This window comes from Fusarium tjaetaba (genome assembly GCF_013396195.1).
Source record: "Fusarium tjaetaba strain NRRL 66243 chromosome Unknown NRRL66243_c0000341, whole genome shotgun sequence".
In the NCBI taxonomy this organism is placed as follows: Eukaryota; Fungi; Ascomycota; class Sordariomycetes; order Hypocreales; family Nectriaceae; genus Fusarium; species Fusarium tjaetaba.
In genome coordinates, this window is record NW_023501537.1 from 1,453 (window position 1) to 17,397 (window position 15,945).

A 15,945-nucleotide genomic window follows, 5' to 3' on the forward strand; every position below is an offset into this window, starting at 1 on the left:
GTTCTGCTAAGAATGTCACATCGAACTGAGCAGCCATCGATCGTAATTCTTGCTTCAGTTATGCCAGGACGCGCATGCCCTTCACAGTAGCTAGTATCAACAAGGCATGACTACAACATCGAATCGGCACAATACATAAGTTTCAGATGTATAAGCATTGCCGTTTACCCAAGATAGCAAGTTGTTGTTTAGTTGTGCGATCAGGCAATACAGAGACTTTACTCAGGCGAACGGCACACAGATATTCTTCAAGATTCTATTAATTCATATATCTCGCTGACATGCTTCCCTCCCTATCTATTCATATGTATCCCGCCAGAGCAAATATCCTCAATTGCTTGCTGGCCTCACACAAGGGTATCTGCCTATCCCGGTATAGTAATCCACGCATAAAACCGCCCGAAAGATGCAATATTGAACAGAGAGAAAACAAACACATGCTGCAGTTAAACAATTCTGTGCCCTATGCAGCGTTCCATGACTTTGGTTTCCCGTCTCATCTCATTCCATCCTTCTTCAACACCGTGGTATCTCAAAGCAAACAAATGACTAACAATGACACTCAAGAAAAGACGATAAAAGGAAATAGGTATGTGGTTGTCCTGGTATATCCATGACAGAGAAAAAGGAAATGTGTAACAAGAGAAAGTTCGTCAGATAGTGGAGGATGGGTATCCTGTCGTTATGTTCCTCGTCCTCCTCTTCGGGGGTGATTATTAGTACAGATATATGGTAATGCAGAGTTTGAGAAAGAGAATAAATGAAATCATGATGCTCAAAGAATGCTTTTCCGTTCCGAGATTTTAAAAACGCCTTATAGTCTCATGTCCCCGTCATCCAAGTAAAATGTCGTGGGTGAGCCAAACTGTTGCTGCTGGGCCTGGGGCATGAAGCCAGGGTTGGATGTGTACCCTTGTTGGGGGTGGCCCATTCGCATTGGCAGTTCGTAGCCTGCTGGCATAGACGTGGGAATCATGTCGGCATACATGGCTGGCACAGGAGGGACAGCCTCGTGCTCAGAAGCAGGGCTTCCATACACGCTTGTCTTCTTCTTGGGACGCAGGTTCTCAAGGCTTAGTCGCTTGCCCCAAGATCCAGGCCGCTTTGAAGGAATGGGTGTAGCAGGACGAGGAGCTACAGGTTGTTGAGGAGGCATGTAAACATTGGTCATGACAGTGTCTTGTTGAGTGAAGTGCTGTTGCATGCCAGTCATGTCCCATTGTTGCTGAGGAAGCTCTTGACCAGGTAGAATGTAGGTCATGGAAGCATCAGCAAAGGTGTTCATCTGGTCAGGAGCAAACTTGGGTGCATCCACTGGCCAGACATGCTCGTTAGGAATGGGGAACGGTGTTCCAGGATGAGGACCAGCAGTGAGATCATCGTGAACCATAGGCTCAGGAAGACCATCCATTGGTGTCGTGGGTCGAGTCTCCTGCTTGATGCGTCGGGCAGGGAATGAAGGTGCCTCTGGTGTCTGAGGAGCCTGCTTCGTCACAGTGACCATGGGTGTGTTGGTCTCACTGGTCTCGGCCGTCGTGGATTGAGCACCATCGGCATGGCCAACAGTGTCCATCAAGCATTGAGATCGGAAGGGCAGAGAGAACTGCAAGTCAATCTCGCTTGGTGGCGGTGTAGTAGGGCTGGTGAAAGGCGATGTGCCCAGGATGAAAGCCAGACGCACAAGTGTTGAGATATCCTCACCGAGATGACGGGCCTCAAGCATACGCTTGAGATCACCGGAGGAGCGAGGGCGCCATGTGAGTTGCATTCTCTTCTCCTTGGGCCAGATGCAAGTCTTGAAGACAGACTTGACCTTGGATTGACGCATGAGATTGTGCACTTGGACCTTGTACTCCCAGTTGTTCACATCAAAGCCATCCTCAAAGTGCTTAGCGATGTGCTCAAAGTACTTGTCGCGGCTGGCAGAAGCCTGGTCGTTGGATGAAGCCTCAAAGACACGGTCCTTGCAGCTGGCGAATCCACAACCAAAGACAACCTGAGGGCACAACTCTGTCTTTGCAGTGCTGTTGGGGAGAGCGTCCATGCGGTGAGTCTCTTTGGCGTGAGTGCTGTAAGCTCGCTCAGTAGCGAAAGAGAGATGGCAGCCTTTGGTCTTGCAAAGCCAAGTCACATCAGCACCATGGAAATTGTACAGATGCTTCTTGAAATCACTTTTCCTGCCGAAACCAACGGGATTGTTGTCGAGGAAGCACATGGGGCACTGATACTTCTTAGAGGTTGGTGTGACATGCCGGGGCGACGGGTGAGAGGTGACATCGCATGANNTCTCACCGTCGTGAATCGAGGGAACGTCGCCTGCGTTATCCTGCCATGTTGATTGGGTTCGAATCGAGGCCGCATCGGATCGTGCATGAGAGGCCTCAGAACTGCTCCATGCTAGTGAGGGAGCGCTGGTGTTGCTGAGGAGTGTCGATGCTGAGAAGGTAGAGGCTCGGGCTGTTAATTGTTAGCAGGGCTTACATTGATTTGTGTGGTGGAAATCACTCACATCCAGCACCCAGACCGCTTAAAGCGCACACGAGACTTGAGACGCCGTAGCGTCGGGTAAGCCCCAAGAGGATCTGCTGGTCCTCTTCGGACAGAGGCCTCACTTGGTCCTCTTGAACTGGAAAGGGAAACATGTTCATGTTGTGGTTGAAGAGTGCTTGAGGCTCGGTCGACGATGCGATAACGCGCACTCAGCGCTTGAGTGACTTAACAACAGTGACACGAACAAAAGAGCAACGGCTAGTGTCGAGGTCGATGTCAGCAATAGAAAACAGTCGCCGACGATGTGACTATCATCAAGTTTGAGTCGGCGAAGTCGAGTCGACAGTCGAGTCTGCGAGGCGTCGTGAAGGCCTGGCGATACCAAGGAGCGTCGGTGAGTTGAGTTAACGTCCGGCGATAGTAGATCAGCAAACACGGTTCGAGTCGTGTGAGTGAGTGCGAAACGAGGGGAAATCGACAGCCCGCGACGATTAGTGTTTGGTAGTTTAGTCGTTGAGTCGTAAACTGAGAACGCTGTGGAATGGGATGCGATAGTTGCGATTCTGTGGGTATGAATGTATGTGATTAAAGCAGAGAAGAGCAGAGCAGATCAATTAATGTAAGAGTGAAGAATAGACGAGACACGACGAGACACGCAAGGGTCCTTGTTTGAAGATGGGGGAGGCAGACATAAAAAGTATGGGTAGGCCAGGTAATAGAGAAGGTCAAGTCAGTCAGTGTCAGTCAATGTCAGTCAGAAGAGGGAGAGTAGAGCAGATGAAGTGTAGGCAGTAGATAGTGAGGCAGGGGACAGAGAGAGACTAGAGACTAGAGAGAGGCAGAGGCAGAGGCAGAGACAGAGGCAGGACAGGACAGAAGAGGAAAAGTCCTTCTAGAAGCTTTCTTCGAATCCCTGGACTTGGGTGAGACATTATAACGGGCTTGCCGGAGTGATCGCTCACTGTCGACCCACGCTTGACTTATCCATGTCCTGGCTAGTCTGAGGGCTAGTGACTCCGTCAGCCAGGGAGTCCCCTGTTCATCACCAAGGCCGTTTCAGGAACGTGATTCGCTCAGAGAAAGTCTGTTTTTTGCAGCAGACGGAGAATCGAGTGACGTGCCTGTCGATGATGTACTTTTTGGGGAGTTTCACATGAGATGGGATCAACAAGGACCCAGATATCTCCTTTGACATACTGTACATCGTACACTCTGCCATCAACTATACTCCCAACAGTGGCTTTTATGCCATTCAGGCGTGCCTTACTAAATTCTCGATAGCCCGATTAACTCGGTCCTCGCTCTTTTTGGGTGTGCTAAAGTGACCATTGCCCTAGACTAGTATAGTAAGGTCTGTCCTTTTCTGTTATGGTCAGGCTGGGTAGCAACCTAACGGACGGGGCTACCAAGTCGAGTCCGACTGAATTGCGACACCCAAGGATGATGAAAATTCGGCTGGAGCTACCGATAAACTCATCTCATCTCATCGAATTTTAAAGTGTATGCGGTGCTGTCTGGGTCTGGCTGTGCTGTGCTGTACCCAAAAATAATAAGGGACTGCGCCAGCAAATTACGTTGCCTTGGTATTACATTACGTAGACGGGCATGACACGACCTGCTGAAACAGTTCTGCCGTCTTTCTAGAAGAAGCTGCATGCAAGAGAGATTACATGACATTTGCTTTTCAGCGCGATACAACATTGAAGACATACATACCTGCAGACATATACGGAGTATTAATTAATGGAGGGTTGATGATTTCACTCATGGTGGGCTCCTTTTTCTTGTCTTGTGTCCTGTGCTTTGAGGTCAGTGAGTTCATCACATCGACAACCTGATGAACCCTGCTCTTCCTCGCTTCGGGTTCGTTTGTTTCTCGAGTCCGTCAAGAGAGAGTCCAAGTGCCGTTCAAAACCGTTGACACCTTGAGCAGACCATGACCAGAAGTTGTACGTAACTGAATCAAGCCCAACTCGAGCAACTTGATCACGCACAAAGTTTAGTTTTTAGTCTCGTTAGTCAGAACAACTCTATCGCTACCAATCCCCTAACTAACGAGCACACATACATAAAACGTGGCTTCCGAGTATCGGTCACCCTCTCCACTCGACTTCTCGACTTCTTCAGAAGAAGAAGACCACGACAGAGCCAAGACCCCGTAATAGTCAAGCGCATCAGCAATAACGCGGGCCAGCAGACGACCCTGTTTCAGCGGGAAATGACGATGGGCCAATCTCTGGCTTCTGCTGTGAAAGACGGCGTCTGAATGGCCTGCCGAGACTTTACGGTGCGGAGTCTGGAGGGTTGCCTTTGGATCGTATTGGCCTGAGCATGGGGGGGTCATGACACGAGCCTGGTCAGTGTCTAAGCCACTTTGGAGAGGTGAGTCCCCCCCTGTAGATGGGATTTTGGTAGCCGTAATCCTCAGTGAGAGGAAGAAAAAAAGAGGTCAAAACATTTGATCAGTGTGGATGCTGGTGTGAGGTGAGGTGAGTGGTGACATCCAATGCTCGCCCAGCTACGGTGAGAGTCCTTGGCAAGATGACTACTTATTAACTTGCATTCACTTTCAACCCCATCTCATGATAATGACGATGATTGTCTGTACAACCAACGATGGTGCTGCAGCAGCCTCGTTCCCAGTAGATTGAAGAACCCCCCCCAAGAGTCGACAGCAACGCCATTTCCGCAAAACAACAACTTGAAAGAAAAAGAAAGGAGGCCCCAAAAACTTCAATGCGACAAGTCACTTCACTGAAGACGTTTGTGCCGTATCTGGCTGATTAGGGTTTTTTGTTTGCATTTGCTTTGTTTCATCTCACGTTCTGACCGCTTCCCTGTGGCGTTTGCTTTTTCTTCTCGAAAAATTCTGGACCTTACGCGACACGAGTGGTGAGTGGTGGCTGACTTGCCAGAGCATCCATCAGCGGGTTGAAATTACAATGCGTTGCTTGATGGAGGGACGGATACAGTACTCTTTGGGTAGCTCACTCATGCAACCGATGCGTTTCGGGCACCATGATCAGCACTGTAGATCCTGAGCCATAGCCATGCTTGCTTGTGCTTTTTGCTTGCTCTCACGGTTGCCTCGTGATGGTATACCCTTGCAAGTTAAAGGCAAAAAGGCTGGGGTAACAGAGAGATGATGTGCTGCATTGCATTGATGAATCGCCCACCAACAACAATTCAATCCATCAATCAATCAATATTGTGGTGACATGCCTGCTGCAGACCGCGACAGGCCCTCTCTTCTCCTTCTGTTCCTGTCGTTTGTGAGGCATCCTATCCTCTATCGGGAACCCTTGCCATCAACCCAAGTCTTCCGATTTGCCCGTGCTGCTGCGGTGCATCACTAAGGTACTAACCAAGTCATCATGTAACTCATTTACCCTGGGACCTGAAGACAGGACTCGTTCAGCTCATATCCCCGCAACCACTAGAGTCGAGACCACTCTAATACCACGCCACGATGGAACGTTATGACTTGGGGAGCAAGATTCATCCGTGGAGCATAGCCTCACGAAGCCTTCGTCAATGATGCTGAATGATGATGGATCAGTCACGCTCACGCTCAACATCAAACTCAAGCAAGACTCAAGTGGAGTGAAGACGTGAAACCTTCTGTAACGCTCTCCCACGTGGTCCACCCGTCCTGTAGATCTTTGTCTAGACCTGGAGACACAACCTTAACTTACAGAGGGAACAAGTTTGTCCGTCCGTTGGCTGCGCTCCAGCGTATCCGTTCCTTGTCAAGCAATCAATTGGAGTCTTCAGGGCAGCCAAGTCCACCGGTTCTTATCACGGCATCGCAGCCATTCCCCTTCTTGGTCCGCACTCCACGTGGAGGTTATGCAGGTCCCCTATCTCCAGCATCCCCAAGAGTTTCACTTGACCTCCAACTTACATACAGCCTATTCAATTGTCCAGAGAACCCCTGTCAGGGATAACCCTCTCAAGCCTCCTCTTCCCTTGCCATTGAGCTCAAGGAAACAACGCCAAAAGCTGACATCTATTTTTGCCTGCCTCTAACTCGCTCATGTTCTCGGACGTCAAGCCACAAACTCATATAGACACATTCTGTGACATCTCGACATGCACTGTAATCAAGAATTGACAAGCAGCCATAAACCTTCTCTGCCGCGGCATCATCTATTCTGGGTTTATCGGGAGAGCCTCCCGCAAGCCCCAAGCCCCCCCAGGTCCTTATCTCGACCTCGCGGGGATCCTTGTCGTCCAGAGGGCTTAGGCCTCGTCCGTGAAGCTGGTTTCCGTCCGCGCTTTTGACTGTGCTTCAGCCTTTCTGTATATGCCGCTCGCTATTTTTCATCCCAAGGAGCGGCACTGATCACTTGGTGACTCTGCTTCTTGATCATTAACAGGACGAAATAAGCCGCCATGAAACATTTTTAGCATAGAGCTAGGTGATTCTCTCGGAATCATGGAGGTTTTACTTTGTTAGTTGACGAGATGTTGCATGCGATGAATGCAATATCACCTCATTTCAGACACATGTCAAACCGCGAGTTCGCTACCTAGATCCAAGCAAAGATCCGAATCTCGATACTCATCTTCACAATTTATCAGATGGAGAGAATCTTTCCGCGTAAACTCTATATCCTCAGACAAAGGACTCGTAGTCCATGATTCCATGCCAACGGCTGCTACCCTGTACAACGCTGTTTGTCTGGGAGAACTCTGTACAGTTGCATTTGCCCTTAAGACAAACTTTCTTGGCAGATCGTATGGCCAAAACAAGACATTCTATGCACTCGTATCTACAAGGAATGTCACTGACGACACAGTCACTCACGGCAGTTGCGGTTGTGACTCTAGCGTCAACACCATGTAACGCACGTCTTCACCCATCACTTCCACTGACAAGTCGATAGAGGGATGCTCTGTACGTGAAGCTCGGAATACGCCGTACCTTGTAAACTCTATTGTATTTTGTTTCTCCCTTGATCTGGGTTGTCCCTTGTTTCAGAGTTGTTTTGTCAGAAGTGTAATATCGTGATCGACATCTTGCGTAAACTCAGAAGCTTGGAGCAGATATCCGTAGCTCCGAGACCGACCGGCTACCTCGAACACCACAGGGACATGTCACCACCTTAGACTGAGAGAAACATGCAGTGGGCACCTCACGGATCCGACGTTAGCATACTATGCTTAGATGAACAAGTATGATCCTGACTATAACGGTATCAAAGCATCACGATGATACACATGGCACAGAGCTTATGGTTCGCAGTAGTCACATACACAGCTGTATCCTGGAAAATAATCCTATTCATTCAAGCAGGGGGTATCAAATCCAATACACTTAGATGTGTAACCTATCAACCATACCAAACAAACTCCCATACCTTGAACACACTCAAACACAATCCTGGCTTTTGAGCAATAGCAAACATGACCATGAAATACTTCCAAAGTACTCCCATCCATAAATAACCACAAGAAAATTGGTGCTAGGGGACACGCCTGTCTGCTGTTTCCCCGACAGATATATAGACAAAGAAGAAGAATAGGGATAGTTTGCAAGATCAATATGAAGTAGGCTTCACACGTCTGCTTTGTTATGTGTATGTTGAGTCAAACCCAAACTGTACGTGTGGGTTCATAGGGTCTGTGGATGTAATACATGCTCCATCAGCAGCGGTTGTAATACCTTGAGGTCCATATGGACCTGAGAAGCTTGGACTTGACATGAATGTAGAGTCCATCATGTCAGTATCCGGCATGTCAATGTCCTGCTCTGGAACATTGCCAGCAATAGACTGGAAACTCCGCAAGTCCTCAGCAATAATGCCTCCACTAGCTTGCTGCATCATTGCAAATTGCTGCTGTTGCCGGGGATCATACATGGGTGCTGAAGCCATGTTGTACTGGAAATGGTGCGGCATAGCTCCAGGACTTGCCGAACTAACAGGCATAGTGTGGCGCGGAGCCGGAGCGGATCGGCCAGAACGAAGAGGCCCGGGTCTATGGGCATAGGCGCGGCGCTGAGCCATGTATGCCATATTGGGGTTTGTGGTTCCACGAGAAATGCGGAATTGGTGCTGGTCCGTACTTGGAGACGGGCCAGAGGGTGGCAGGGGAGGTGCCCGAGACTTGTGTCCCATAATGACCTGGCGGCATTGATCCTTGAGAGGGTTGATGAAATCTTCGCGATACTCCTTGATCGACGAGGGTTCCGTACCAAGAGCAATGGCATACTGAACAAGAAGTTGCAGGTCACCGAGATGTCTTGTTTCAAGGCGTTTCCTGAGAATGCCACTGGATTGAGGGTGCCATTGCAACTGACTTCGTTCGTCCTCACCCCATGAAGTGCCCTGCCAGGCACGCACCAGACCAGATTGTCGAAGGAGGTTTCGTATCCTTGCAGAATAAGTCCACTCTCCGCTGTTGGAGCCTTCGTCGAAATGCTTGACTACATGGGCCACAAATTCCTTAAAAATCGTATCGGCCTCGTCATCGTTGGGAGATTCAAAAACTTGAGAGCAGTTCTCAAAACCACAAGCAAAAACAGTTTGAGGACATAGGTTGACCTTGGCTTCATCAAGAGCCATGCGCGAACCACCGTGAGCTTGTTTTAAATGGGTTTTGTATGCGGTCTGCCAGTCAAAAACCATGTCGCAACCCTTTTGCCGACAGAACCATTGGGCGTTGGTGTTGTGGAAATCCTCAATGTGCCTCTTCAAGTCGTTTTTACGGGTACAAGTTTTCTGAATGCCTTCTTCCCTGCAAAAGCCACATGTGAAAGAGCCCTTTTGCTTGGGTGCTGGTGTTGACGATTCATTGGATGCTGGTGACGTTTCCTCCTCGTGGGTGATGGAAGGGCGAACAGCCTGTTTGCGACCAAGGAGCTTGGCAGTGCGGGCGGATACGTTGGAGATGATGCTGCCTCGAGTCGATGAGTTGTCGGATGAAAAAGTTCGTATGCTAGCTTTATCGAAGATGCTTGGGGTTTCTTCAGATTTTACCGAAGAAAAGGTACTTGAAGTAACTACAGATGCTCCATCGTTGACTGCAAGACACGATGTTAGCGGTGACAGTGGGAAGTCGATTTAATTACTCACTGGAAATGGAAGATGAATTTGCCTCCTCGTTTATCAACTGAGCAATGCCATCACGACCATAGCGTTGCATCAAATGGCGGATCAGCTGCCGATCAAGAGAAGTATCCTGATTAGACATTTGAGAATGCTGCGAAGCCTGCGACACGCTATCGGCGTCGGACCACGAGTCCGGAGCCATGATGATTGTGATGATGGAAGAGCAAAGTCAAATCAGGGCTGAAGAGAAGAACTCGCACCGATTGAATGGATAGTGGAGTCCAGCGACTCAAACCCCCAAAGTTAGTGGATCTGGGCTGGTCTGGGGCTGGCTGGGTCAGGGCTCCCACAGTGAAGATGGAAGCCGATAACGACAGCAACAGAGTGCAGTGAAAGGGCAGAAATGAAAAAGGGACGAGAAGGAATCGGAGTCAGCGGGTATATAGTGGGAATTGGAGACCACAAGAGAATGAGGCAACCAAAAAGAATGACAGATTGTTGAAGCTGCTTCGCGAATGAGAAGCCGTTCCCGGGGACAACAGGGATCAACTGATAGCGGGTGAGATAGCGGTATGCGTACGCGATACAGTTGCTCTGGGGTAAGAGTAAGAGGAAAGATATGAGCGGGGACAGTTGGAGCCAAGACTGAGGAGATGGTCTGTCTGTCTGTCTGTCTGAAACTGAAGGGGGGCGACAAGTGGTTATTATTATACTGAAGCACTTTGAGTATCCAAAAAGGACAGGGCAGGGCAACGATGAGATTAGAGGTGAAGGAGAGCAAGACATGAAATACTTGTAAAGATGAGGAAAAACCCGCTCGCAGTGACGATCGAAGGAGGGGAACCCAAGTAATGAATGAACAAGAGGCATGGCATGGATGGCACCGCCTGGCCCTAAACCCGACTTGGTCCTTGATGTTGGAGAATTACGACAAACCAATAGAATCCAGCCCAAGAAGTAGGTAGGTAGCTAGCCCAGCATGCCATGCCTTGACAAGACATGAGTTTAGGGTGCATGCATGCTATGCTCTGCTCTGCTCTGACGCTGGAAATTATTGACCGAGTACTGCAACTACCCGTAGATCAATCCTAAACGACTAATACAATACCTATCCTCGGAATAGCTTCAATCAAGGACGACCCTTGAAACTCAGGGACTAGCCTCGCTCGGCACTCATAACCGTGGAGATCCAGAACGAGGCAAGGGAAGATTGTTCGGATAGATGAACCAAGCCAATATACCTACCGGCAAAAGACCACAGAGTTGCAACTCTGTGGAGTGTGCATGGGCTGTGCGCTTGCTATGATCAGAACCTTATGCATCGCTGGGACACAGGGATGTTTCAACGGCGGCATCATATTACTACCTAACAGATGACGAGAACGACGACGGCGGCAATGACAGCTAACGAACGTTGGCATCCACTGCCTAGCCAGTCTGGAACATGATCTACCTACCTACCTACAGCACAGCTCGCCGACTCGACTCGACTCGAGGAGATCGTCATGCGGCATGAGCTGATGATACCTGGCTAGTATGGTTCAGAGTGATATCGACTCAGACTCGGTCTAAGAATATTCACCGCTGCTAGACATCAATCACATCCATCACGACAAGCATCCCTTCCCTTTACCAGCCTCAACACCACAAGATATCTAATTATCCCACTTGCTCGCCTGCCCAGGCTCTCAATCGTAAACGTTGCCGAAATGATCATCTTGACTGGCCAATTTACGTCTCGACGTTGCAACTCGACACTTGATGCTCCACCGAAAACGACATGGAGAAACCGTGGAAACTGATCCGGATCCGCGCCGCGCCGCCCCGGACATGCAACGGCGACTGCACTCTTAGGTGAAAGTATCTCGTGATGGGATCGCCCTTGGCCTGGAGACGAGGAGACATGGTGAGATTCTTGCAGTAGCCTCAGCCTTGGTTGGAAGCATAGACCAACGCTTGGGTCTGAGCTGTGTGTTAGTGGTTGAAGGGGACAAGTCAAGTTGTGCAGAATAAAATAAGAACATTAATTTGCAACTAATGCTATGAGGCCTAAGATCTTATCTCAGACATCGTGTTGCAGCACAGTAAGAAATGAAGCCATGTTGACCTGTAAGAATGAAATTCGTAGTCTCACAAAGTTCTTTTAAGGTGCCCAGGAACGGCGATTATCGACACCCTGGTTAAAGCTGTGTAACCAATAATAGTTTCGGCATTCAGCCAGTCAGCATCACGTCGGGCCATTAATCACGACAACTCCAAATCCTCAGATAAGCCATCCATCGAGGAGATCAAATAGAAACCGCCACAAACACCACATTTCTCAATAAAATATGCCATTCCCCTTACATTTTTCTCACGCACAAAAGCTTAAAAGCTTGAAATGAAGCCCCCAAAAAGTGACGTGAGGCTTCATTAGACAATAACAAAAAGTCCAGGAACCAGGTTCTTCTTCTCTGGAATTCCAGCCCTCCCACGTTTGCCCTTACTACAGCCAGGATCATGTTTCTGATTCGTCCGCCTCAATTTAATCCAGCTCTCTGCCCCCAGAATCCAACTCTTTCGGCTTAATTACCCCCATCAAAGAAGCTAGTAGACTGGGATTGTATGACTGGAAGCGCTGACACATCGGAAGATATGATTGTCCAGATCCTCGCTACCCTTGCTCATTCTCAAACATCTTTCGGCCTGCTTCCGTGACCGCTGTGCTGGGCTTCAACAGTCCCAGGCCTGCATTAATTAATCTCGTTGCTCTCTGGAAAACATCGACCCGGGGAGTCGGGTACCAAGAAGCAAGGATCACGCTGGCATCAATGATGTTCTCTCTCGTATCCAGTTCCATAGACTCGAAGCGACCCTGTCGATCTTGATTTTCCCAAGGCTCTCTTGAGTATAACCATCCATGTCATTCTATTCTGCAACGTCCAAGTCTCAATAATTAGAGGAAACTCTAAATACTGTCCCTAAACCTCTTCGCCACTACCACGCCGTCACTCTTCATCTTTCTAGACGCCTAAAAACAGACCACCCCTGACCGGAAATTTAGCTTGTCCTCTTCCGTCCAACAATGCCTCTCTCTCTTGTCACCGCAAGCCGTGCATTCCGGAAGCGCAGTATGCTTCATCCCCTTAAGGTTTCGTTGTCATCTCGGCATTTGCGTGTGATCGTGCCCGGCAATTCAAAGCGTGACATCGCACTCCTTCTCTCCCTTGCCTTGCCTTGTCGGCTTGTCCAGCATATTCGGAGCCTCACACAAGTTCCTCGAATAGGGTAATACTCCCACCTACGGATAATAATTGCTCAAGGACCCAGGCCAGGACCCAGGCCAGAACGACGCGTCACATCGTTGATCTGCTCGTACAAGGACTGACCAAGCTATCGGGCCTCAGGTGGGATATATGCCCAAACGGCCCCCAAGTGACATTCAATCTCAACATTCTGCAAAATTCTCTGAAACCCTTGACCATGCGTATGATCAACCGGACCTTTGCTGCCGCTCACTTTATGCTTTTTGTTCCTCGATGCACTATTTACTCCTAATATGCGTATACACATTTATCCGTATCAAGATTACACCTTAAGGCTTCACACCGTCCTTGACATAGTAGATGGCACTTCCGGTGGCCGGCCGGCTCACCATAACGGCCCCCTTCTTCTGGTCCTCCGTCAGGTTCTTCTTGGAGAAATACTCCCGCTCCAGGGCCTGTGTCACAGCCTCGACCTTATCCGCCGGCACAATGTGCACACTGCAACCTCCCCAACCAGCACCGGTCACACGGGCTCCGTAAGATCCTTCCCGAAGGGAAATAGCACAAATCTCGTCAAGCTCGGGACAGCTGCACTCGTACAAATCTCGGCATGATACTTGGGTTTCGTTCAGCAGCGAACCAAGTTCTTTGTTGAACTTGGTTGTGTCGGTGGCGCCCGTGTGGACAGGGTTCTCGAGCAGCTTCATGAAACGGAGAACTCGGTGTGCCTCCCTGAACACATGCAGAGCTCGCTGCCGAAGCTTGAAGCGCTCGGCACGTACTGGGAGCTTGGACATGAAACGCTTCTCAAGATCCTCGACCGTGATGTTTAGAACCTTGGCTACCTCCTCCCGTGTGTATCCCTCCTCCTGTGTCAGGGTCTTCTCAGTGATCTCGATCAACTTCTCTAGCTCCTCCTCCTTGGTCAGGGTCTTGGCAGCGGAGTAATCTGAGCCGCTCTGGTGGTAAAAGAAAGTTTCATGGAAACCTCCGAGACTGATGCCCAGGGGGCCCGCATCCTCGGGGAGTTGTGTGCCGGGTGGATTCAGAACCGCGTTGAGGTAGGATGCAGCGATGCTACACTCTACTACACGAAGGTTGTAGTGGATGGGGCCTGTGACCTGCTTGTTTGATGTGACAAAGGACTGCACGATAACGAATGTGATTTCGGGATTTGTGGGAGGGAAGTGAACTGGCTTAGCCTTGAGGCTTGGACTGAATGAAACGAAGGTAGCGGCACCCTTCTCGGAGAAGACAGAGGCTGCTTGATCCATACTGTTGGGACATTGTTAGTGAGATTACGATCGTTGTTGATCAAGGTCAATGTCACATACCCTCCCGAGTTAACTCCTACCGCACGCTCGTTCACGATGGCAAGCTCAGTCAGCTCAGTCTTGTCCACCGTCTTCTCACCATTGGCCAACATGATAGCTAGTGAACTCGTGCTGACCACAGCAGCACTCGAGCTAAGTCCTCCACCAACAGGTACAGTGCCATCCATAAGCAAATTCATGCTGCATGGTTTGAAATCCTTCCCATACTTGTTCCTCAACAGGTCCAGCACACCCCTTAGGCCACTCTTGAAGTAGTTGGTCCATTCTAGCTTGGTCGCGTCGATCGAAACGTCCCCATCAAAGGGGACCTCAAAGTCAGCGGCCTCAAACTTGTCATCCTCAACGTTGGCGATGCGGATGCGAAAGGACTTGGCGTCTTGGGCGGCGGGTGTAGCGGAAACGGCGAGAAGGGTGTCAGCAGTAATGGCCATGGGCAGCACCGAGTAGAGAGAGTAGTCGATGTGCTCTCCAATAATGTTAACTCGTCCAGGGGAGCGAGCGACAAAAGAAGCCGCATGTCCGTAGGTAGACTCAAACTTGCTGAGAAGGTTATTCCATCGTGGACCCTGCTCAGCGAGCGCCGCAGCAGGATAGATGTCGCTCAAGGCGTTGGCAACGGGCACGGTACCGGTCATGATGAGGGTATATGATACAGTATATCTTTGCGATTGGCTTTCTTGCTTCAGAAGCGACAGTTACGAGTTTTTGTATTCGTCGCAAGCTTTATCGCGTGAGAAGCTGTCGTTGCAAGGTTGCTAAATGCCCCGCTATTGCCCCTCGGGGGATCGTGGACCAGCTCTTGATGATATGACGTAGATTTATACTGTCGCGACTGCGTTCCTGTAGTTTTGGTATTGGAGTTGTCGCAAAGGTCGTCCACCTTATATATTAAAGACTTTGTGAGCCTCAAATGAGTCAAAAACTTGTGTTCAACGACAGTCTGAGCTGAAAATTCTCATTAAACACTTTGACATTCTCGCTTCGACCCCTCAACAACCCCCGAATATATCCCCACCTATCGGCGTACAGCATGAGAGCTTCCCCAGAACGTGTAGTGCAATTGATCGTGTGGTCAAGTTCTCGGCGCTTTAGCGAGGACCGTAACGGCTAAGTTGCTAGACGGAGTGGTTCTGCTGTGGGGTTGGCGTTTCTCTTTGCGCAGAGATAGGTGCGGTTGTTAAACGGTCGGTCCGTTATAATAGCTCATCTCATGGATGTTGCTTAGACTAAGAGCTCATCATGCCGATGCCCGGGGTCGTTTTGAGACACGCGAACTCATGATACGAACAAAACTCCGAAGTATTAGGACACAACATCATGGTATCTCGAAGCAGCCAAAGTGCAGGGTATCAGTCAAATCAATTCCTTCAGGTCACACCATCCAACAAATTTACGCTACAAACGAACGCAAACAATGATGCCAGGCGCGTACGGCCATAATCATGACCAGTTGTTTGGCCATTTATTTGCAAAGCATTCACTGGCAGCCGACAGCCAGTGCCCAGACGATCTGAGCCTGTGCTTTGCGAACCCCAGCAGGATTCTATCATTTCCATCATAAGTTCGCTTGTCCACTCTGTAAACACGCCTGAGCATCCCCGGAGCTTCACTTTAGCAAGTCATCGGCGGTTCCTACACAAGAGGTGACGCGAGAGAAGGCCTCAAGATGAGCTACCCAACCCAACAGCTACAGCCCTTTACGCTGTACATGACGATCTCCGTTCCCGAGGCGCCACCTCATACAATTGCTCATATCTACGACGTCGACTCAAGCAATATCGGGATTGTACATCGTCTTCAAGGCCCAGAGGGGACCTCACA

The 15,945-nt window shown here is 49.6% G+C and overlaps 3 protein-coding genes across 3 annotated transcripts; all 3 read right to left on the reverse strand.

Annotated features, from left to right (window-relative positions):
- Positions 1–814: 814 nt before the first annotated feature.
- Positions 815–2,648, reverse strand: FTJAE_12511 (uncharacterized protein; the record flags this gene model as incomplete). Its single annotated transcript, XM_037345565.1, has 2 exons — positions 815–2,457; positions 2,510–2,648. The coding sequence occupies 2 exons, from the start codon at positions 2,646–2,648 to the stop codon at positions 815–817; spliced, it is 1,782 nt and encodes a 593-aa protein (XP_037200447.1).
- Positions 2,649–8,066: 5,418 nt separating this feature from the next.
- Positions 8,067–9,747, reverse strand: FTJAE_12512 (homeobox and c2h2 transcription; the record flags this gene model as incomplete). The annotated part of the gene is made up of 2 exons (XM_037345566.1): positions 8,067–9,517; positions 9,570–9,747. 2 exons carry the CDS (start codon positions 9,745–9,747, stop codon positions 8,067–8,069), a joined length of 1,629 nt encoding a protein of 542 aa, XP_037200448.1.
- Positions 9,748–13,119: 3,372 nt separating this feature from the next.
- Positions 13,120–14,759, reverse strand: FTJAE_12513 (galactokinase; the record flags this gene model as incomplete). Its single annotated transcript, XM_037345567.1, has 2 exons — positions 13,120–14,065; positions 14,125–14,759. 2 exons carry the CDS (start codon positions 14,757–14,759, stop codon positions 13,120–13,122), a joined length of 1,581 nt encoding a protein of 526 aa, XP_037200449.1.
- Between the last annotated feature and the right edge of the window lie 1,186 nt (positions 14,760–15,945).